At 59.7% G+C, this 22,998-nt stretch overlaps 1 protein-coding gene across 1 annotated transcript; it reads left to right on the top strand.

Annotated features, from left to right (window-relative positions):
- Positions 1 to 194: 194 nt before the first annotated feature.
- STKLD1 (serine/threonine kinase like domain containing 1) lies at positions 195 to 22,980 on the top strand. Its single transcript, XM_036261678.1, has 19 exons — positions 195 to 209; positions 2,971 to 3,057; positions 5,712 to 5,756; positions 6,698 to 6,772; positions 8,700 to 8,801; positions 10,856 to 10,926; positions 11,635 to 11,750; positions 13,041 to 13,159; positions 14,232 to 14,395; positions 15,235 to 15,365; positions 16,372 to 16,455; positions 18,800 to 18,916; positions 19,136 to 19,280; positions 19,981 to 20,105; positions 20,649 to 20,777; positions 20,851 to 20,979; positions 22,271 to 22,408; positions 22,599 to 22,678; positions 22,891 to 22,980. The coding sequence occupies exons 1-19, from the start codon at positions 195 to 197 to the stop codon at positions 22,978 to 22,980; spliced, it is 1,962 nt and encodes a 653-aa protein (XP_036117571.1).
- Positions 22,981 to 22,998: the final 18 nt, after the last annotated feature.

Raw genomic sequence — 22,998 nt, 5'->3', positions numbered from 1 at the left:
TTCCTGCTTGGGCAGGGAGGGTCACGTGGTCAGGCAGACACACCCCGGGCCGAGGGTCATTCCCAGGGTGGGGGCTGGGGTGCTCACCAAGACGCGGTCCCGACTGAGCATGCTCCGTCGAGGGTCCGCAGGCGCCGGCTGGGGGCGCACCCTCAGTGCCCCACCGAGAGCGAGGGAAGACTGGAGTCGTTATTATGGAAAAGTACAAGGTGCCTGGTTGTCCCCTCGCGGGGAGGCTGGGGCGACGAGGGCCTGACGATCTGGGCCAAGCCCTGGACCTGGACCTCCTGCCTGCACCCCCAGCCCCTGCTGGTGTAACGGTCGTGGCCCCGGTGCAGGCTGCAAGCGAGGGCCCACCCCAGCGAGGCAGGGGACCCGTTTTCTGGCCAGTGTCTGCCTCTAGCTCATCGAGTGCTTCCAGAGGTGACCTCCTGGGTGCCCTTTGCCTCTCCGGGCCTCAGTTTACCCCTCTCTAAAATGATGGGGGAAATTAAGGACTGTCCAGCTTTGTCTGAATGTATGGAGTGGAAGACAGCTCCATGCTTCTCACCCATGGGTCCATGCGCTTGGGCCTTCGGAAACAGGGCACCCCGATACATCCAGAGTTCAGGACAGGGGCCCCCAAACTCCTGAAACACCCTGCCAATAGTCCCGGTAGGGGGACCTGTGAAAATGTACAGGACCTGAAAAGTTCACAAAAGAAAAGCTGCAGAATACAAATGAATGAACGTTTAATTCAATGTTTCTATACATAATATGTCAACTTTATGAAGTGTTAGATTCGAGCCTCATAAAAACGTCATTAATCTGAAAATAATTTGTAAATTAGATTTTTCTCACTTTGTGTGGGATGACTGCAAGGCAGTCAGTGGGTGAAGCAGAGGACTTTCTGGGGGCCAGAGAATTTAAAAAGCATAGTTAGGCCCAGCTGGTGTGGCTCAGTGGTTGACTGTGGACCCTGCACCAAGAGGTCACCAGTTCGATTCCCAGTCAGGGCACATGCCCAGCATGTGGGCCTGATCCCCAGTGGGGAGTGTGAAATCAGTAAAGAAAAAAAAATGTTTTTTTTAATCTTTAAAAAAAATTTTTTTCTTTATTTTTAGTGAGAGAGGAAGGGAGAGGGAGAGAGAAAGAAACATTGATGAGCGAGAACATCAATTGGCCGCCTCCTGCATGCCCTCCACTGGGGGTTGCCACAACCTGGGCATGTGCCCTGACCAGGAATCGAACCAGCGACCTCTTGGTGTATGGGTCACTCTCAGCCACTGAGCCACACCAGCTGGGCTAATATTTTTTCTTTATTGATTTTAGAGCGAGAGGGAGAGAGAGAGAGAAACACCGATGAGAGAGAACATCGATTGGCCACCCCCTGCATGCCACCTACTGGGGATCGAGTCCACAACCCGGGCATGTGCCCTGACCGGGAATCGAACTGGTCGACATTCAACCACTGAGCCACACCAGTGGCTCAAAACTTAAAGACATTTTTTTTTTTTTTTTTGCATTTTTTGTTTAGACAGAGCGGGACGGAGAGAGAGGAAGAGAGAGAGAGAGAGAAACATCAATGTGAAGGGACACATCGAGTGGTTGCCACCCGCACGACCAACCAGGGCCGGGGACAAACTGCAACCGAGGTACGTGCCCTTAGCGGGAACCGAACCCGGGTCTCTCCGGACCACAGGCCGACGCTCTAACCGCTGAGCCAAACCGGCCAGGGCAAGACATTTTTTATTTAAAAAATTAAAAAATATTTTTAGAATTAAAAAGCAAAGGTAGTTTTTCAGGGAAAATAGTCTTGATCTGAGGCAGGTGCACTTTACTGTTTAATTTGCCACCCCCAAGAGGGCCTAAGCACTTGCGTTCTTACAGCAGCGCAAACTGCTCCGGACATTGTCCCTGTTATTTCCTGAGCAGGATTCAGGTCACTCAGAGGGGCTGCATTACAGAACCCTAAAACGTTTCTGGACTCGGAAAGTCCCTAGACCCAGGGTTCCGTTCCCCACATTTCTGCGCTGCATCGTGCCCCGCCTCCTCTAGTCTCTGGTCAATGTACTTCCATTGTCCAGCCTCACCGCCTAACCCCCATGTATGGCATGGCAGCCGTCTCTCTGCAGGTTTGGCTCAGCGCACAGGCTCTAGGGTCAGACCCGGGAGTTCCAGTCTAATCCAGGCCAACTCCGTTATTAGTGCTGTGGCCTCAGGCAAGAACCTCGCTCCGCGTGCCTTGGTTTCCTCCAGGGTGAACATGGAGGTAGCGATAGTGGTGATGACATGCACAGTGCTTGGCACGGTGCTAGGCACACACATGGCTGTGATCATGACTGCGCCAGTTCTGGATCAGTTTCTTGTTTGGGTGCCCACTTCGAAGGTGGGTGCTGGAAGTTGGGATCATAGAGAGCTGGAGAGAGTGAACCAACCCTGTGCTGGCTCTTGGATGCCCCTGATTGGTCTTTGCTGTACCATGGAGAAGGGGCAGGGGGTGGTGGAAAGAGCTCCAGGATCAACCCCAAAGAGACCGGCTTGGGCCCTGGCCGGTTTGGCTCAGCGGTTAGAGTGTTGGCCTGCGGTCTGGAGAGACCCGGGTTCAGTTCCCGCTAAGGGCACGTACCTCGGTTGCAGTTTGTCCCTGGCCCTGGTTGGGTTGTGTGGGTGGCAGCCGCTCGATGTGTCCCTTTCACATCGATGTTTCTCTCTCTCTCTCTCTCTTCCTCTCTCCTTCCTACTCTATCTGAACAAAAAAATGGAAAAAATGTCCTCACATGAGGATAAAAAAAACAAACAAACATAAGAGACCGGCTTGGGTTCCACCTTCAAAGGGCAACTCAGCCTGGGGACCGTTTCCTCCATTTTCGGAGCTGCAGGGAGAACTGGGGGGAAATTTGGAGGAGCGCAGGAGGCTTTGCAGCAGGGTGCACTTTGGGAAGTGAAAAGCTATGCATTTCCTGAAACTTCTTTCCTTGTCGCTGGTAGATTGTGGAGGAGCTGAATCCTGGGGCCCTGGGGCTGAACCTGGTGGTGAAGGAGAAAGCAACCAAAGTAAAGCGTGTAATAAAGCAGGTAAGAGGCTGCGCCCCTGGCACCCAGTGGAGGCGGTTCCCCAAACATCCGATCACCATCCCCCTGTTAGGAAAAGCTTGAGTTCCGGATGCAACATCTGGACTCCTCTCCGCCAGCGGGCACCAGGCAGATCCAGTCGGGTAGCCGTGGGGGTGGCTGAGGCCACCTGGGGGAAGAAGAAATGCTCATCTTCACTTGGACAACAACCACAACCACACCTACCATTCATTCAGTGAGGCGTCATCTCATTGAATCTCCCTCTGACCCAGCAAAGCGGGAGCCATGACCGAACCTCACAGCCAAGGAGAGGGAGGAGAGGGAGGAGAGGGAGGCTGCAGACCAGCCAGCATCACAGTTCCCAAGATGATTTGAATTCAAGCTACCTCACTGGGGGCCACCAGTTTTACTGATGGGGAGCCAGGCAGAGGGCAGGTCACACAGGCCCTTCCTCCACCTCCTCACCAGCTGGCAGGGCACGGTGGGATGCAGACCTGAGCGGGCAGCCCTCTGTGTGTCCAAGTCCGCTGGTCCTGAGGAGCCGAGAGTCCAGGGGAAGACAGTTGGCACCCCCTAGTTGGGACCCCTCGGGATCAGGGCTGCCCCTGTAGGTGGAGATGCCTTCCGCTCTGCCAGGCTGCCTGTCTGTGGTCAGCCCAACAGCCTGTGCCCAGTGCCGGGCGTGAAGTCCTCACCCACCTTCTGCTGTCTCACGGCCAATGGGAGGACAGCTGCCTGACTTGCGGGCAGTGGAGCTTTTTAAAAAGTCAGTCTTTCTTTAAAAATACAGGGCGGGGTGCAGGGAGGGGCTTGTGTGCCTTCCAGCCTTTTTCTACGCATTTGTACAATCTGTTTTCACGAGATGGTGTGGAAGTGGACCGTGTACTTGTGCCCTCGGCGTGCTGTTCGCCGCTCGTGCTGCTGGCACAGCTCCCGCTCAGCTCTGCTGGCCTCGGCGGACAGCCTGCCACCGCTGCGGCTCCCGTCCTGCGCCACAAGCACTTAGCTCTTCCTGCACAGTCAGCTCTGATAAACCACCACAGAGTTCCTTTTTTTGAGGATCCATGGTTTGCTTAGGATAAAGGCCGAGGGGTGGGATTTCTAGGACAAAAGATGTGCCATTTTTAAGGCTCTCAGCATGTGTTGGCTGAACTGACCTAAGCATGAGCCCCTGCCCAGGAGGAAGGGGAGACAGGCCGACTCTGCACTGCCGCACCTGGGCCCGTACAGGGCTCGGGACTAGCCCACCAACGGCGTTTTCGTCTACGATCACCCGTTGCAGAGATCTACGTGTGTCTGTCTCGCGAGCAGACATGCAAATCCTGGGTAAGGGTCTGGTAGGAGACGTGAGGGTCCCATCTACCTGCAGCCTTTGCCACAAGTGTGTTGCAGACTCGAAGCTTGGTACCGCCCTTCTCCCACCCTTCTGCCCTCCGTGTGTTTGTCTCCTGCCCCATGTGCAGGTCTGAACCTTCCCAATTCAGATAACACATGAAGTGGTAAGGTTGAGACTCTGCCAGCCAGAGCAGAGCTGTTTGGCTCTGGGGCCAACACATTCTTTTCTGCTTTCAAGATGATTTGAAAATGAATCCTCTCATGATAGTTTAGAATTTATGTTTTGCTATCCTACACTTACCCTTGCAGCAGGAGCAACTATATTCTCATTGCTCCAAGTGTTTTTGGATCCCTGCCTTAGGAACATCTTCAGGCCCCATGTGGTGCCATGTGGTGGGACATGAATGGGAGGCGCCTAGCACCCTGGTGAATTAATGGTGATGGTGGTGATGATGACGGTGATACTGGGGTAGTGGTGGTGATTATAAGAACGGGATGGAGCTGAGTCACCAGGAAGTGCAGGTTTATTGAGGGAAATACCTGCCTGGCTGCCTCCAAGTAGAGCGCAGCAGCCGGTTCGTACAGACCAAGGGGTTTTAACTTAGGGCTGCGGTGGGGTAGTAATATGGAAGTTAAAGCTAACAGTGATGATGGTGGTGGTGGTGGTGGTGGTGGGGTGATGGTAGTGGTGGTGAGGATGATGGTGGTGGTGAGGATGATGGTAGTGATGGTGGTGGTGAGGATGATGATGGCAGTGGTGGTGGTAGTGGTGGTGGTGATGGTAGTAGTGATGGTGGTGGTGGTGGTGATGGTGATGGTGATGATGGTGGTGATGATGGTGATGATGATAGTGGTGGTAGTGATAGTGATGGTGGTGGTGGTGGTGGTAATAATGATGGTGGTGATGGTGATGATGATAGTGATGGTGGTGGTGGTGGTAATAATGATGGTGGTGATGGTGATGATGATAGTGATGGTGGTGGTGGTGGTAATAATGATGGTGTTGGTGATGATAGTGATGGTGGTGGTGATGATAGTGATGGTGGTGGTGGGGGTGGTGATAGTGATGGTGGTGGTGGTGATGATAACGATGGTGGTGGTGGTGATGGTGATGATGACAGTGATGGTGGTGGTGGTGATGGTGATGATGATAGCGATGGTGGTGGTGGTGGTGGTAATGATGGTGTTGGTGATGATAGTGATGGTGGTGGTGGTGGTGGTGGTAATGATGATGGTAGTGGCGGTGATGATATTGGCGGTGGTATGATAGTGGTGATGGCTTACTACACGTTTACTGAGCTAGTGCTCTTGTGCGCCTACAGGTAGAATGCATTGACGATCATCATGCCAATGAGGCCCTGGAGGAGGTAACTCTCTGGGTGGTTCCCTGCCCTGGAGGACATGATGCAGCACACAAAGGATGTTCTGTGCACTCGTCTGGGGTGACTGGGCAGAGGCAGGGAGGGTCAGACAGTTCTTTCCCTGTGCTGTGGAGCCAGAAGCCCCCAGGTCGTGAAGGGAGTCTGGCCAAACACTCAAGTCTACATCTAAGTGCAGACAACTTAGAATATATGTCTCAGAGGAGATGTTTAATTTTTTTTTCTTTGTTGATTTTAGAGGGAGAGGGAGAGAGAGAGAGAAACATCGATGAGAGAGAATATCGATTGGCCGCCTCCTGCATGCCTCCCACTGGGGATCGGGCCCACAACCCAGGCATGTGCCCTGACTGGGAATCGAACTGGCGACCTCTTGGTGCATGGTTCGATGTTCAACCACTGAGCCACACCGGCCGAGTGAGAAAGATCAAGTTTAAATGCTGGCCAGGTCCTTAGGGTAATCTACCAATAACCATCTTTTTTTTTTTTTTTTTTTAATATTTATTAATTTATTTTTGTTACAGATGTTTCTCCTTTTTTCTCCCAACCATCTTTTAAAAGATTATTTTTCAGCCCGGACAATGTGGCTCAGTGGTTGAACATCGAACCATGCACCAAGAGGTCGCCGGTTCGATTCCTAGTCAGGACACCACTGAGCAGATACCACCGTTACCACCGTTGTCAGGCGAGGGTAGGAGGCTCAGAGAGGTTGAGGAGCTGCTCCTCTGTCACACAGCACCCTGCACACACGTGTTGGAGCCAGGACCCACACCGGACCCTGTGGCCCCTAACCGCCAGCCAGCTGCACACACCCCTTGTGCCCTGGCCTGCTCGGAGCGGGAAGCTTGCATTTTTGTTAGGATATGGGACAGGGAAGCAGCAACTGAGAACCAGTGTTGCCAACAGTCTCCCCTGTGTTCTCGTGCCTGCAGCTGATGCCTGTGCTGAAGCTTCGGCACACCAACATCTCCGTCTACCGGGACATGTTCATCACGTGGAATAGCCAGGTGGGTCACCTGGTGGCTGCAGGGACAGCGATCTGGGTACGGAGCACCCCGCACCATTGTCCCCGCTGCAGCGTCAATGGCAGTGACTCTCAGCCACGTGGGCTGCTCTCTGGGCCTTGTCTCCTGTGGGCCGCAGCAGCCTGGGTGGAGAGGGGTTATGACCCCAGGTCACAGAAGACACGGAGGCTGAGAGAAACAGGTTCCTCCCAGGCTCTTACCCCTCCTGTGGCCCAGCTGGGACGTGAAGCCAGGTGGGCATGGCTGCAGCGCCCAGTGCCTTCAGCTGCTGAGCTCGTCCTGCAGGCTCAGTGAGTCTGTGCCTCTGAGGGTGCAGTTCTGGCTTCTGTTGTTGTTTTTTGGTTAATCCTCACCCAAGGATAATTTTCTGTTGATTTTTTTTAGATAGAGTGGAAGGGAGGGAGAGAGAGAGAGAAACATCGACATGAGACAGACACATTGATTTGTTGCCTCCCACATGAACTCTGCCAGGGCTGGGGACAAACCTGCAACCCAGGCACCTGCCCTTGACTGGGAATGGAACCCACGACCCTTCGGTCTGTGTGCTGATGCTCTAACCACTGAGCCCCACCAGCCAGGGCTGGAGTTCCGACTTTCACGAAGGAGCAGGCAGGCATCAGGACCCCGTGCCCTCCTTCCCCTCGTTGGACCCACGCAGTGTGCTGGAGGCCTGCAGGTGGGACGGCTGTCCTCATTACTGGGGCTCAGAGAGGCTGAGGAGCTCTCCAAGGCCACACAGCCAGCGCAGCTGAGTGGGAGGCCCGTCTGGGTCTTGTGGCTCCAGCCTGTGCTTCATCCTACGGCTGCGCGGCCTCCGGCCTGCACCGGGCCAGAGCTGCAGTTCGCGGGGCAGCGGGCAGCGAGGGCGTGGGCGCTGCAGTGAGGGGACACGTGGCCTCCGGCCTGCACCGGGCCAGAGCTTGCAGTTCGCGGGGCAGCGGGCAGCGAGGGCGTGGGCGCTGCAGTGAGGGGACACGTGGCCTCCGGCCTGCACCGGGCCAGAGCTGCAGTTCGCGGGGCAGCGGGCAGCGAGGGCGTGGGCGCTGCGGTGAGGGGACACGCGGCCTCCGGCCTGCACCGGGCCAGAGCTTGCAGTTCGCGGGGCAGCGGGCAGCGAGGGCGTGGGCGCTGCAGTGAGGGGACACGTGGCCTCCGGCCTGCACCGGGCCAGAGCTTGCAGTTCGCGGGGCAGCGGGCAGCGAGGGCGTGGGCGCTGCGGTGAGGGGACACGTGGCCTCCGGCCTGCACCGGGCCAGAGCTGCAGTTCGCGGGGCAGCGGGCAGCGGGGCGTGGGCGCTGCGGTGAGGGGACACGCGGCCTCCGGCTGAGCGTCACCCTCATCACGTCCCCACATGAGTGTCCCCTCTGCGGCTGACAGCAAGGGTTTGAGCAGGAGCGGAGGGTCCCCCTCACACCCATGCCTTCCCTTTGACTGGGCCCCAAGGAAACCCTGGGGAGAGGTCGTCACCTCCCACATATCTCCTGAGCATCCCTGACGCTCTGAAGGAGACACAGAGAAGCCAGGAACATGGCGCTGTGGGCGGGAAGGCACTGTCCTAAAGCCCCAGTTGAGGCTGACCGGCTGCTGGGGTCCCCTCTGGGGCAGCCTCCTCCGAGGGAGGGGAGGGATGTAAGTTGGGCTGTGAAGGGGCGCGGTCCCGGGCCCAGGCCTCCACGCGTGCGGTGGCCAAGAGGCCGAGGCGGCCTTCAGAGAAGTTCCCCTGTAGATGGAGCCCGGGTGGGGGTGGGGGTGAGGCTGGAGGTCCAGCAGGAGCTGCTCACCAGGGGCCTGAACCCCGGCCCCCAGGAGTGGTCCCGCAGGCACTGCGGTGGCCGCCCAGCGCAGCCCCGCCCAGCTGGGCTTCGGGGCCAGAACCGCGCACCTGCCTAAGGCCTTGTGTCCCCACAGATCTCCTCCCTGTTCCTCTGCCTGGTGATGGACTACAGCAGGGGGAGCTTGCAGAGGGTCATCGACAAGAACAGGGAGAAGAGGATGGTCATGGACTCGGAGGTGAGACAGCTGGTCTAGGACACCGGGCCTGGGGACCACCTGACCATGTGATGTCACCGCCCACAAGGTGGGGGGCAGGACTACTGGGGTCCGTGTGTGGAGGTGTTCGCACACTGCCGCCCACAGGTCTTCACGCACAGCCGGGTGTGCTCACACAGCTGTCCTCACAACCTCCCAGGCGGGCACAGAGCCCGGGACTCCAGAAGGTCCCGCGGTCAGGAGCTGCGTCCGCCGCCTGCCTGGCCCCAAGTCCCTACAGGCAGGCTCACACGGGGTGCTGTTGTCTATGTCTGGTCTCCGACCTTCATCCTGGTGCCTCTGAGGCCCACCCCCACTGCGAGCGCCCCTGCAAACTGTCCCCTTCTGCGGCTGGTGCCGTGGCCTTGGGTGGCCTATGTCCAGTGCAGCGCTGGGAGCGGCTGTTTCCAGTTCGGGCTGTGGAGAAGGTGGCCGTGAACATTGCGGGGTGTTCCTATGGTGGCCCTGAGCGCTCATTTTTCCTGGATCAACCCTGAGGCGTGGAGTCGCCCGGCCGGAGAGCAGTTGATGCCGCTGGAGCAGATGTGCCGGCCTCCAGCCAGCTTGGCCCACCCGGGCCGCCCTCGCCGCCAGCGGAGCCCCCGGCGCCGCACCCTGGCCAGCCCTTCAGCATGTCCATGTTTTTTACTGAAAAGTGGCGTTTTGATTTCAGGGACGATGAGTCAGCTCAGTGAGCACCTCTTGGCCACTGGCAGATCTTGTGCCTGTGCCGGCCTTTCGGGCATCTAAGCCCTGGTGGTTTGTCTCTTCTTATTGGCCCATCGGTCCAAGCCCTGGTGGTTTGTCTCTTCTTATTGGCCCATCGGTCCAAGCCCTGGTGGTTTGTCTCTTCTTATTGGCCCATCGGTCCAAGCCCTGGTGGTTTGTCTCTTATTATTGGCCCATCGGTCCAAGCCCTGGTGGTTTGTCTCTTCTTATTGGCCCATCGGTCCAAGCCCTGGTGGTTTGTCTCTTCTTATTGGCCCATCGGTCCAAGCCCTGGTGGTTTGTCTCTTCTTATTGGCCCATCGGTCCAAGCCCTGGTGGTTTGTCTCTTCTTACTGGTCCATCTGTCTAAGCCTGGGTTGTTTGTCTCTTCTTACTGGTCCATCTGTCTAAGCCTGGGTTGTTTGTCTCTTATTGGTCCATCGGAGTCCTTTGTGTCCAGAGTGGCCTCTCCTCACCTGCGACTAGCCAGCCCTCTTTCTTCCCAATGAGCAGAAGTCCTTCGCCGTAGTGAAGGCAGTTTATCCGGGCTTCTGTGACAGGTCACGTGGGTCCCTTCCTGCCCCGAGGCCTCGCCGTCCCCTGGCCTGGTCAACATCGCTTTCACACTCAGGTCCATGGCCCACCCCAGATGACTGCGGCCTGTGTTTGCTCTAAGCTCCCCTTTGCTTGGTGGCCTCCTCACTGTCTCCTGGCTGAGGGGCCCTCCCCACCCCCACCCATCCTCAGAGGCAGGCTCTGGAGGGTCTCAAGCTTTCTGGGGGTGATAGAGCCTTTTGAAGATAAAGTGTCCTCAGAAACCAGCAAGTAAAGCTGAGCTACTCCAGTCGGGGCATGTGGGGGGAAGCCTGGGGTGCTGCCCGCTCAGCCTCTGACACCCCAGGGGAGCATCCAGGGCTCCTAGGAACATGGTTTGGGTCTTGTTTCTGACACAGAATGCTTCCAGAACATTCTGTCAGAGCTCTCTTCATTCTAGTGACAGAGAGATGAGCCCCACGTAGGCACTGAAGACTTCACTCTCCTGCCCACGAGGCCCATGGGCCGCAGGGGTGGGGTGCAGGTGCGGAGCCCCAGGGCCCCAGTTCTCGACATGGAGACGAGTGTGGGGTGGGGCACTGGGGCGTTGCCCGGCTGACCCGGTTTTACTGTCGGAGGCCCTGAGACCAGCCTCCTGCAGGGCCTCTGAGCTCTGGCTGGCCTCAGCCGCGTCAGGACACGGGAGAGGTGTGATCCTGCTGGCTGCTCGGAGCGCCCCCGACCTGTGCTGACAGCGGCGGCCCCACAGCCCTGCCCTCTCGCTCTCTCCCCAGTGGCTGCAGAACATGCTGGGCCAGGTGCTGGATGCTCTAGAATACCTGCATCAGTTGGACCTCATCCACAGGTGACTAGGGGCCAGGTTGCTTCAGAACAGGTACCGGTTCCCTTGGACATCAGTGCCTGAGCACAGAGTCCAGGGAGAGGGGTGTGGCCGCGGTCCCTGCAGCCAGGATGAAGGCAGGCGCCGGTCCAGAGCACCTGCCTCCCGGGCAGAATGAGAATGTCACCCCCACGCACCCTCCAGTGACGCCCTCACCACGCAGCTTCCTGAAGTGCGGGCTGACGCGGGCAGGTGGTTCTAAAGTGCAAGGAAGAAGGCAGATAACACACTCCCAGCCACGCCCAGGCGGGAGATTACACCGCTGTGGCCTCGGCCAGGTGGTGAGGCTGTGACCCTGAGCTCCGAGCTCCGGGATCCATGGTCTGACGCCTGGGAACGGCTTCCGGCTGGATCGCTGTCCAGGGCAGAGGGAAAGCCCGGGCCGTGTTGATGTCAGTGGAAGCCCAACCCCAGCAAAGGCGCAGCTCAGATCCAGAGGGGCCACAGAAGGATGGGCCGTTTCTTACCCGTCCGCTCGTTTTGTCCAATTGAAAAGAACCGGCTGGGTTTTCTGTTTATAGGAGACAATATTTCAAAAGTGGGCTGCAAAGGGGGCATTTATTGAAGAGAGGGGTGTGAGCTGCTGCTCTGGAACTGGGTGGGGCAGGAAGTAAGACTCAGGGTGCCCGCTGGCCCCGCAGGTGGGTGCAAAGGTGTGCCCCTCGCTTTCAGGAACCTCAAGCCCTCCAACATCGCTCTGGTCAGCTCCAACCACTGCAAACTGCAGGACCTGAGCTGCAACGCACTGATGACCCACAAGGCCAAGTGGAACGTCCGAGCAGAGGAAGGTGGCTGGGTGCCCCCAGGCCTGGGACAGGGGTGGCTGAGGAGCAGGGGGAGGGGTCAGTCACCAGAAGCTCCTTGTTACTGGAGTCCAGAGGGCAGTGGCCACTCTGGATGCTGGCACAAGGCAACATCAAACCTCTCCTTGCTCAGAAGGTCCCCACAGACCCCTCCTAGGCTATGTACAGTCCAAACAGACCCCTGGCCGCACCGTAACTGAGCAGGGGTCCTTCCATGGGGGAAGGCATGCAGGGTCCAGACGACACCCTGCACAGAGGGAGAAGAGAGTCTCCGGGGGAAGGAAACGGCATGTAGAGGTGGAAGCCTGCTGGGTGCCAGGCACTGGCTAGGGTCGGGTTCCTTGACTGACCCCTACAGTGACCCGGGAGATGGTGGAGGTGGGGAGTAAGGGGACATGAACTCTCCTTCCTCTGAAAAGACAATGGGGCCAAGGGAACCAGGCTTCCAGCCTCTGAGAGCTGTCAGGGATGGAGAGAGCCAGCACAGTGGAGGGTTCCAGGGGCGTGGGGTGGCAGGTGCTGGTGGCACTGCCCTGCTGTCCTTGCTGCACAGAGGATGGATGGATGGATGGACGGATGGATGGGTGGGTGGATGGATGGAGGCATGCATGCATGGATGGATGGACAGGGGAATAGATGGATGGATGGACAGGTGGATGAGTGGGTGGATGGATGGATAGTTAAATGGGTGGGTGGATGGATGAGTGGATAAACAAGTGAATAGATGGGTGGGTGAGTGAGTGGAGGAGCAGGTGGATAGATGGGTAGATGGACAAGTGAATAGAAGGAGGGATGTGTAGGTGGGTGGGTGGCTCTACTGGAGGTGTAGATGGCAGGGTCCTTGGAGTCCTGCTTGGCCAGGGAATGGAGGTCCAGAGAGGGAGGCCTGAGGCCCGTGAGGACCTGACAGCTGGACTGGGGACCCTGCTCGGTTGGCACCTTGTCTAGGGTTCAGGTTTAGAAACAAGGGGGGGGGGGACAACTGGAACTTTGCCTCAAGGTCCTGATATTTAAAGGGGCAAGATGTTTAAAGTGGGTGCAGATTTTAGCCTTCTTCCAACCACTGCAGCCACAGTGGGCCAGCCGGTGGGCACCGGCCTAGATGGGCAGCCTCACTGGAGATCAAGGGACAGGAACTTGCTGGTGAGGGCCGCTCCCTTCCCCCGACAGAGCCCGTCCCTGCGTCCCCAGAGCAGGGTGATGAAGGGCTCATTTGTTAAGCTGCTGCTTCCTCAAGGAGCACAGGACTCACGCACCCCACACTCTTGCCAACAGACCCCTTTCAGAAGTCCTGGATGGCCCCAGAAGCCCTCAACTTCTCCTTCAGCCAGAAAGCGGACATCTGGTCCCTGGGCTGCATCATTTTGGACATGGTCAGCTGCTCCTTCCTGGACGTGAGCCGCCTTCGCCCACCCCTCCCTGCCACACGGCAAACCCCCTCCCCACCGCAGGTCGCAGGTCGGGCTCACCCCAGCCCCGCAGGGGGCGCTCTTGCTCTGTGCTTCTGTGCATAGCCCCGCCCCAGCTGCTGGAGGGCCCCGCCCCCTGCACTCCTGGCCCTTCAGCAATGACATGATGGCCACATCCAAGTCCGCCCGAGTCTGCCCCTCGCAGCCGCCCTCCGGGTGTTCTCACTACCCCTTGTGGACAAGAAAACCCAGGGTGGGATTTGGGCTGCTCTCGGCCCGTATGAGTGAAGGACGCACTTACCTGCAGTGGGAACTGGCCCCACGTGGGCCTGAACACACGGGCTGTCATCCAGACAGGCGGGTGCGCGTCCCCGCGGGGGCTCACACTCAGCTCAGCTGGAGTCCCTGCAGCAGGGACCGGGCAGGAAGGAGGGTCCCCCACTCCCTCTGCCAGTGAGATGCTCCCACCACTCTCTGAACCTCCCCTTCTTCTACGATGCGCTCAAAGGAGTCTCTGGGCCGCTAGAGGCGCTGCCAGACTTCCCACCCTACTCACACCCACACCCACCTGCTCTCCCCTGCTCACACCCACTCACACCTTGCTCACACCCACACCCCACCTGCTCTCCCCTGCTCACACCCACTCACACCCACACCCCACCTGCTCTCCCCTGCTCACACCCACTCACACCCACACCCCACCTGCTCTCCCCTGCTCACACCCACTCACACCCACACCCCACCTGCTCTCCCCTGCTCACACCCACTCACACCCACACCCCACCTGCTCTCCCCTGCTCACACCCCGCTCACACCCACCACACCTGCTCACACCCCGCTCACACCCGCTCCCACCCGCTCCCACCCGCTCACACCCTGCTCACACCCGCTCACACCCGCTCACACCGACTCACACCCGCTCACACCCTGCTCCCACCTGCTCACACCCTGCTCCCACCCGCTCACACCCTGCCCCCACCCCATGGCGCTCCCTCGGAGGCAGGCCCAGTTTGTGTCGGTTCTGGAACTCGAGGAGTGGTGTCCCTGCCCCTCGCAGGCTACAGAGGCCATGCTGCTGCGCAAGTCCCTCAGGAGCCTCCCCGGGGGCCTGAGCGGTGTGCTGAGGACCATGGAGGAGAAGCAGGTCCCCAATGTGAAGACCTTCGCCTCCCTCCTGCCCCAGATGCTGCAGGTCAACCCCGAGGAGCGGATAACAGTCAGGTGAGCACGGCCCGGCTGCATCGAAGTTTCTAGTTTCCCCGTGTGCCTCCAACGTATCCCCATGCGACTGGTGTGGAGCAAGGCCACACCCACCTGCCCCACCCATGCACCTCTGCCAGCTCCAGGGGTGCTGTTCAAACAAGTGTCTTGGGTGCAGGGCCCTCTGCATGGGAGACAACAGGGCCAACTTCTCCGGGCGAGGGGTGCATGGTCCCCAGGCAGGAACATGTACTGATTGTGGTTTATTTTATTTTTTTTATCCTCACCTGAGGACATTTTTGCATTTATTTTCAGATAGAGCAGGAGAGAGAGAGGGAGGAAGAGAAACATTGTTGTGAGAGAGACACATCGAGTGGTTGCCACCCACACGACCCCAACTGGGGCTGGGGACAAACTGCATCTGAGGCACATGCCCTTAGCAGGAACCGAACCTGGGACTCTCTGGTCTGCAGGCCGACGCTCTCACCACTGAGCAAAACCGGCCAGGGCTTGATTCTGGTTTATTTTAAAGTCAGAAGGAAAGAGCGAATCTGTAACACTGGACCCAGCCTGGGTCACACTCGGCTTTATACCACCCAGTTGTCAAATCTGACTTCTTGTATATTTTATGGAGGAGGGGCCCACGCATGCAAGTGCCAGGACGCAGCACGCTCCTCCCTCTGCCTGGCGGTGGCGTGAGCCCCATGTCACTCCTAGAGGTGGGGCTGCTGGGGTGCCAGCTGGGCAGCCGTGACATGGTGAGAGGCGCTGCCCAGTGGAGTCAACGTGGGGCCACCCTGTGCCCCTGGGTCTGTGCGAGGAGAGCCGCAAGGGGGACCACCGGCTGTCGCTCTCTCCAGGGACATCATCCAGCTCACCTTCATACGCAGCGATTTCAGGTCCCAGAGCCTGTCCCTGCGGCTGCAGCGGCGGGAGGTGCCCGCATTCATCTCCCACATACTGCTGGAAGGCCACGTGCCCAGCATTCTAGGTGAGGCAGGGACCCAGAGGCATCGGCACCACGGGCCTCTGTGTCTGAGCTTCCAGCGCAGTGGGCTCCTGGGGCCAGTGGGTAGGAGGCTTCTGGTCACCCCTCCATCCATCACAAGGGAGCTTTGCTCAGGGCGCTGCCCGCTCGGTGCCCCCCCAGCCCCCATGGCCTGCAGCGGAGTTCATCTGCATGGCCCAAGCTTTGCTCAGGGCGCTGCCCGCTCGGTGCCCCCGAGCCCCCATGGCCTGCAGCGGAGTTCATCTGCATGGCCCAAGCTTTGCTCAGGGCGCTGCCCGCTCGGTGCCCCCCCAGCCCCCATGGCCTGCAGTGGAGTTCATCTGCATGGCCCAAGCTCCCCGCCCGTTCCCCTCTTCCTGCGCTGGAGTCCTCCTTAGAGCTGACCAGCCCCTTCACCGTAGAGCCCCTGGGACGCCCTGCATTTGCCCCCACACCCCGGCACAGTGGCTCCAGTGCCCCGAGTGCCTTCCCCACTCAGCAGCACTTCCTGTGTGGTTACTGTGTGCCCAGAACCCTGGGCCAGCAGGCACATCCCTGCAGGGAGAGAAAGCACACGGGCTCCCTCTGCAACTTGACACCCTCAGGACTCAGTCCTGGGTGCCACCTGTCACTGGCCCAGTGCTTGCCCCACCCACTGCGCCCCAGGTGCCTGTGCCCCAGGTTGGGCGCCCTGGGGCTTCCAGCACAGCCACAGCCACGCCCCCCAGGTCAAGAGGTCATTTCAAGTTCCAGGGTGGCTCCACCCTCAGCCCTCTGTTCCCGTGGGGTGGGCTAAGGCTTTGGCCACGTCTTGCTGGTGAGGCATGCTCAGACGCGGCTCCGGACAGGCTGCTTGCCTAGCAAGTGGGGAGAGCCTCCAGCCCCATCACGTGCACCTGTGAGGCGGGGCCTGCAGACAGGCCGGCTGCCCTGGCCCTTGGAATGGTTGTGAGCTGGCCGAGGGCGGTGGGTGTGCATGCAGGCGCCCACGCTCTCCTGTGTCTTACAGGGGTCATGCACAACTTCTCCAGCCGGCCTGAAGTCCAGCTCAAGACCATGAACAGGCTCCTGAAAATGTCTGATGACCAGCTAGGTAGCCACCCCTCCCCTGCTCCCCATCCCCAGGCCTGGCCCCTCACCCCAAGCTCTCCAGCAAAGTCTCTTACACCTCTGAGGCTGGTCTCTAGTCCCATAAATGTTCGTGTCTTTTTTTTTTTTTAATTAAACATTTTTTTTAAATTACTGATTTTAGAGGAAGGGAAGGGGAGAGAGAGAGAAACATCATTGTGAGAGAGAAACATTGATCAATTGCCTCCTGCACACACCCTGACCAAGAATCAAACCCGAAACCTGGGCATGTGTCCTGACCGGGAATCAAACCTGCCACCTTTAGGTACACAGGACAAGGTCCAACCAACTGAGCCACACGGGCCAGGGCAGGGTCTGCACCTGTGTGGCCTGATGGGATTAGGCAGGCTGGACTCTAGCCAGCGGGGCGGGGGGGGGGGGGCGCTTGGGGTCCAGAGTGTTTCCAGCGGCCCCCCTTCACCTGGTTTTTATGGATGCTGAAGAAGACACCCGGCTTCCACGTCCCTAATGGTGGCATCTTAGTGGTGGCTCATTTCCTGGTGTCACAAATATTCTGAGCACCCTGGAGCCTATGTGAGCATGTGCGTTTCTGTAGGAAATTCCTAGGTGTTCAGGTGTGAAGACTCCATGTTTTCATAGATGCACCGACTTACCACCTATCGAGTGCATGGGAGATGGTCTCATAAAATCTGTCCACTCAAACTGTCTCACCAGCCTGCAGATTACATTCCCTTACTCATCCGCTGTCCACCCATCAACCATCTTTCCATCCATCCATCCAGTTAACTCTCCATCCATCTGTTCATTCACCCATCTGTGCATTCATCCATCCAACTGTCCAACTGTCCATCCATCTAGCTGTTGTTGGGGAACTGTGTGGATGGCCTTTCTCCGCTGCTAGTGGGAGTGGCGTTCTTGGGGCACCGCTGGGGTTCTTGGAACAAGCATTTCCGGAGGCCCCCCGGGAGGATGAGATGTGGTGAAAAGCTTTGTGTGTGTGAAGTGACACCCCTCAGTTCGCAAAGTCCCGCTTCCCTCAGACCAGCCCTGGAAGGGGGTGGCTGTAGCTCAGCAGAGCTGCGCAAAGCCAGTGCCCAGGGCTTCCATTCCACGGTGAGCTGGGCCCGGCGTGGTGTCAGTGAATTGCAGCCGGTCACTGAGGGTGCACATGGCTGTGCCGCCCAGTGTGTGGGCAGGTGCAGGGGAGCCCGCCCCTGCAACAAGAGCCAGGAGCGCGGGCAAGCGAGAGAGAGCCCTTCGTCCAGGAGTTTAAACATCAAATCTCCCGGGCTTGAAGCGGCCGTGCCCATTCTGGCCACTGACCTATTCCCACAGGTGGCTGACAGGTAAGCATCTTCCCACATCGCCCAGACCTTACTAGGCATCTGTCCCGTCCTTCCCGCACTGATGTGCGGGGAGCCGCCCTGGAGAGTGCTGGCTGCCGCTTCCTGGCGCAGCTGCACAAACGACTCGCCTGCGGTGCCCGCCTTCCCTGCGCTCCTTCCCTGCTCGTAACAGCCAGGCAGTTACAGCAGTGTCATCTGTCCACGCATCCATCAACCATCCGTGCATGTATCCACCATCCATCTGTCCACACCCATCCTCCCACAAAGTCTGTCCCATGGCTGGGGCAGATCACAGAGGCCCTGTCCTGGGCTGTAAAAGGCAGCAGAGACCTCACAGTGGCCATTGCCCCTCTCCCCACTTCTCGTGACCTCTTCTGGAGCTAGGCTGTGGCCAGGTCAGGGTCCATGGGAGGGGAGAAACTGAGGGAGGCTGCTGGGCCCCTTCCCACGGTGGCCTTTCCTGCCACCCAGAGCCACACCTGCCTCAGACAAGTCTGGAGACAGACTGGCCAGGGCTTGGCTTCCTGGGGCTGGCACTCAGTCACTGTCCCACAGCCCGGGATGCAGGAGCTGCTGCACCCTCTGCGGATGAGGGAAGTGCGGGAGGGGAGCAGCAGTGGGGAAGGGGTGAGGCCAGGGTGGACCTTCAGTCACCCCCTTGCCTCTGCCCCGCCCTCCAATGCCCAGCATGGGCCACACAGGACAGTCATGGGACCCGCAGACGTCCACCTCAGGGCAGGTGCAGCCCGGGACTCTGGAGCCTGGCGGCTCCGGACACGAGGGTCGCCAGGGATCTGCTCAGGGTGGTGGCAATGAGAACAGACACCTGTGGTGGTCACAGGGCAAACGGCACAGCCACCAGCCACGTCTCCTCACCACCTCGTGCACCTGGGCCCAAGTGTGATGCCCTGTAGGCACCAGCACTCTCTGGTGCCCAGGCCTGGTCTGTATCCCTGCCCCCTGCTCCTCTGCCAACTCTCACCTTGCCACCTGCCCCGCCAGGTCTGCCGTGGCCGACGGAGCTGGTGGAGGTGTTGGTCACCATCTTGAAGCAACATGAGAGAGTCCTCGACATCCAGCTGGGTGCCTGCTCCCTGCTGCTGCGCACCCTGGGCCGAGGTGGGCGCTGGCCAGGTGTGCTTGGTGCCCTCCAGTGGGGCAGGCTGGGCAGGTTCTCCCCCTCGTGCAACAAGCACTCGTGGGGACCGGCTGTGTCAGGGGCACAGGCTGACCTCCGATTCCTTCACCCAGATGGAGGGAGGGGACACGCCCGCATGCCCTCTGCCACCCGTCCCCAGCCTTGGGGTTCACCGCAGGCTGCTTCCATTGGCCTAGCAGCACTGGCACTGGACCCGGGTGCCGAGACGCCCAGGGCCAAGCACATCACCTCCGTCCTGCTGGGCATCCTGAGGAGCCACCCGGGGAGCCAGGAGCTCCTGGTCCTGGTCTACAGTCTCCTCACCATTGTCTGCAGCCAGGGTGGGTCTGCCCGCCCGCCCTCAGCTGCGGCGGGTGCCAGGGCTGGGCAGTGCTGGGCCTGCGCCCAGCTCGCCGGCTCTGCCTCATCCCCTGCACAAACGTGCACGGGTGCCGGCTGGGGCTCCACATGCATCTGTTCACACGCGAGCCCTTGTTGCCCCTCTGCCCCGCTCACCTTCATTTCACAGAGCACCTGGGTGTCTGTGCCGTCAGCCAGGGAGGGGCAGCTGCCGGGGCGGTGTGGAGGAGGGGCAGTCCCCAGGGTCACACACCTTTCCGCTCCTCCCCCCACCCCCTCAGCTAGTGGCCGGCCAGGGCAGGGCAGGGGGATGGACTGGGAGTGCAAGGGCACTGTGCATAGGCACACTGGGACAACAGGTGTCCACCAGCACGCGCGAGCTGATGCCAGGTCACCATTGCAAAAGGGTCACGCTTGCTCTGTGGCCTGGGAGGCAGGGCTAGGGCCCTTGGAAGGAAAGCCCCGTTGGCCAGGCCCAGCCCAGTAACGGGGTAGGAGAGGCTGGGACTTGTGGTGCAGGGGTGGGCTGTGTCGTTCCCAGATCCCGCACCGGCGTGAGACTGGCCCAGCAGGGGCCCAGTAACGCAGAGTGCCTGGGACAGCACAGGACGAAGGGGTGCTCAGGGAGGGCTTCCTGGAGGAGGGGTTCTCCATGGTCCTCATTCCGGGCCCACCCCACAGAGAGTGATACAGAGGAGCTGCAGGAGGCGGGGCTGTTTGAGCACATCCTGGAGCACCTGAGCAACTTCTCCAGTAACAGGAACATCTGCATGACCGGCCTAGGCCTGCTCTGGGCCCTGCTGGTGGACGGTGAGGGGCCTCCTCCTGTCCCTTACACACTTCAGGACAAACCAGGAGCGGAGGGAAAGAACGAGGGGAGAGGACCAAGGAGGGGAGCAGGCCCCAGGACAGGAGGGCCCTCACCCCGGGCACCTGCTGTCCAGAGGGACCCTGTGCCCCCATCCTGGTCTCAGAGGTTGGCTCTGGCATCCTAGCCTTGTTTCTGATTCAGAAAAGGAACCCAGGCCCCATCCTGGCTGAGCAGGACCTGGGTGGTAGTTTTGCCCAAGGAAAAGAGGGCTCCTAGCCATAGAAAGCCCCAGAAATGGGGAGACCCCTATTCACACCCAGTGCAGAGGTCCTGGCCTCCCCTTGGGATTCGGAGATCCCACCCCCCATCTCCCTAGTGGGCCGGGAAGTGCCCCACCCCCCTCAGCCAACTTCCATCTCTGAAGACAGCTGAGGTCCCCCCACGGCTTCTGCTGTTGTCCTTGGCGGGGGCAGAGGTGGGGGGCCCTGCATACACTCCTGCACTGGAGCTAGGTGTCCCGTCCTCCATCCCGTCCGTTCCAGCTCCCGCTGTGAACAAGGGGCCCTTGGAGAAAGCCCCGGCCCTCATCTCGGAGTTGCTAGCCACCTACTCTGCGGACGGGGAGATGGCGGAGGCCGGCTGTGCGGTCCTCTGGTTGCTGTCCTTGCTAGGTGAGCGTCCTGGGCCAGGGGCTGGGAGGGGCCCTGGGCCGGGAGGTGACCAGGCCGCCCTGGCCCTCCGCAGGCTGCATAAAGGAGCCCCTGTTTGAAGAGGTGGTGTCGCTGTTCGTGCGAAGCATCAGGCAGGGCCAGGACAGGGTGCTGCTGCTGAACAACGCCCTCCGGGGGCTGGCCAGCCTCGCCAAGGCGTCTGGTGAGTGGGGCAGACCTGGCTGCCACTGGGAGGTGGAGAAAAATGTCTGCTAGCTGCCCCAAACAAGCAAAACAGCAAAAAAAAAAAAAAAAAAAAAAGCCCTGGCCAGTTTGACTCAGTGACTAGAGCACCGGCTTTTGGACCAAAGGGTCTGGGTTTGATTCCTGATCAAGGGCATGGACCTGGGTTGCAGGTTCAGTCCCCAGCCCCGATCAGTGTCTCTCTCACGTCGATGTTTTTTTCTTTCCTTCCCTCCCTTCCACTCTATCTAAAAATCAGTGGGAAAACATCCTAGGTAAGGACTTGATAAAAAGAAAATCTATAGTCCCATCAGCCATAAGCTGCCATGGAGACACACACATTCGGCACTTGGCTCCACACCAACAATGCCGTGACCATCTCTGCCAGTCCCTAAGCACAGGTCTAGCTTATTCGAAGGGCTCAGAAGACAGGTCTGTCTCAGTTCCCACAACAAACCCGTCACTCAAGTACTATGCCAGGCCCTGTGCCTGATTCCCCGAACAGTGACCCTTTACAAAACCTTGTGCCCGGGGGACTGGCTGAGGCCGCCAGCTGGGGTGTGGAGGGGGTCGGCCCCCCTAAGGACCGCTGTGTCCCGGGCCTGTGCACGGGCCCTGCCTGCAGAAGGGCGTGGGCCTTCTTCACTCCTGGCAGGGAGGCTCCAGACAGCCTGGTGGGGTCTTCCCTGAGGGAGGCACCCAGGGATGTAGGCCTGCCCCACCCACCCAGGGTCCCACCAATGTCTGTGTGGGAGGTGGGCTGCCAGTCCTTGGGGGCAGGAGGGGAGGCTGAGGTCCTGAGGGCAAAAGGGACTTGGCTCAGCTTGCAAGGGGCAGGGTTTCAGAATCCAGCGAGCAGGACCCCAGAGCCAGAGTCTGGGTGAGAACCGGGGCTGGGCCACCTGCTGGCCGTGCCAGTGTCACCTCGACGCGTCAGTTTGCCCCAGGTTCCAGGAGGGTCTGCTGCGCCTACATGGCAACACGGGCCCCTAGTGCACAGGCCCGACCCCATTGCGGGGCTGCCATGGACACCCCAGTGCCCTCCCTGCAGGTTGAGAGCCTTTGGCAGGAGCCTTTGGCTGCCTGGGGGGAGAGGGAGGTGGGCAGATGCTTCACTGCAGCGGGGAAAGTGGTGACCTTGGAGGTTCCCAGACTGTGGCCTCTGCTGCCCCAAGCATGTTGCACTCAACACTGAGTACGTGGTCCCACCATCACCCCCCGAGTGAGGGCCTGCAGGGCCCTGACTGTCGCCCACCTCCCCTCACCCCCAGAGCTGGCGGCACTGCGGGTGGTGATGCTGGAGGAAGGCGGCAGCCTCAGCCTCCTCAGGGACACCTACGAGCTGCACAAGGACCACCCGGAGGTGGTCGAGAACCTGTGCCTGCTGCTGCTCCACCTCACCTCCTACCGTGAGAACCCCGTTTCTCGGCACCCGGCTCCCGCTCGCACTGGTGGGAGACAGGATGGAGCCCCTGAAAGGCTCCATCATGGACGGGAGTGTCCGCTGTGCATCAGGCTGGCTCGAGCCCCGGGGCGGGTGCTAAGCCTGAGGGGTGGGGCCCAGCCTTGTCCCAGCCTGAGCCCTCGCTCTGCCCGCAGAGCACATCCTGTGCGGGCTGGCGGCAGGCGGCATGCAGGCCCTGGTGCAGGAGATCCAGGGGCGCTTCGCCTCCGGCCCGGTGAGTGTCCGCCTTCACCCAGCTCTGCGCCGGGCCGCGCTCACAGCCCCGCAGCCCCCACCAGGCTCCCACACGAGCGACCGCATCAGTGTGCTTTCTACAGCTCTTCCCGAGGGATTCCATGCCCACATCCCAAAGGGGAGGGTAGTCAGATCCTCAAAGAAGTGAAGTCACAAGAACTCACCGTGGGCCTGCGACCCGTCTCCCCCCAGGACCTGGCCTCTCTCACAGAAAAGCTGCTCCTGAGACTGGAGGGGGCCAAGCTGCTCTGCTCTGCCGAGGAGCAGTCACCTCTGGCCTGAGGGACAGACACCCCGCGA

This window comes from Molossus molossus, unplaced genomic scaffold (assembly GCF_014108415.1).
Source record: "Molossus molossus isolate mMolMol1 unplaced genomic scaffold, mMolMol1.p scaffold_m16_p_14, whole genome shotgun sequence".
NCBI lineage: Eukaryota > Metazoa > Chordata > Mammalia > Chiroptera > Molossidae > Molossus > Molossus molossus.
Note: the sequence above shows the minus strand (reverse complement) of the source record. Positions and strands in the feature narration are given on the sequence as shown.

Excerpts from the sequence above, each read along its gene's own strand:
- STKLD1 (XM_036261678.1), top strand. Across the intron at positions 15,366-16,371 it reads CCACGTGCCCAGCATTCTAG|GGGTCATGCACAACTTCTCC; the intron begins GTGAGGCAGGGA and ends TGTGTCTTACAG. Across the intron at positions 18,917-19,135 it reads GCTGCGCACCCTGGGCCGAG|CACTGGCACTGGACCCGGGT; the intron begins GTGGGCGCTGGC and ends TTGGCCTAGCAG.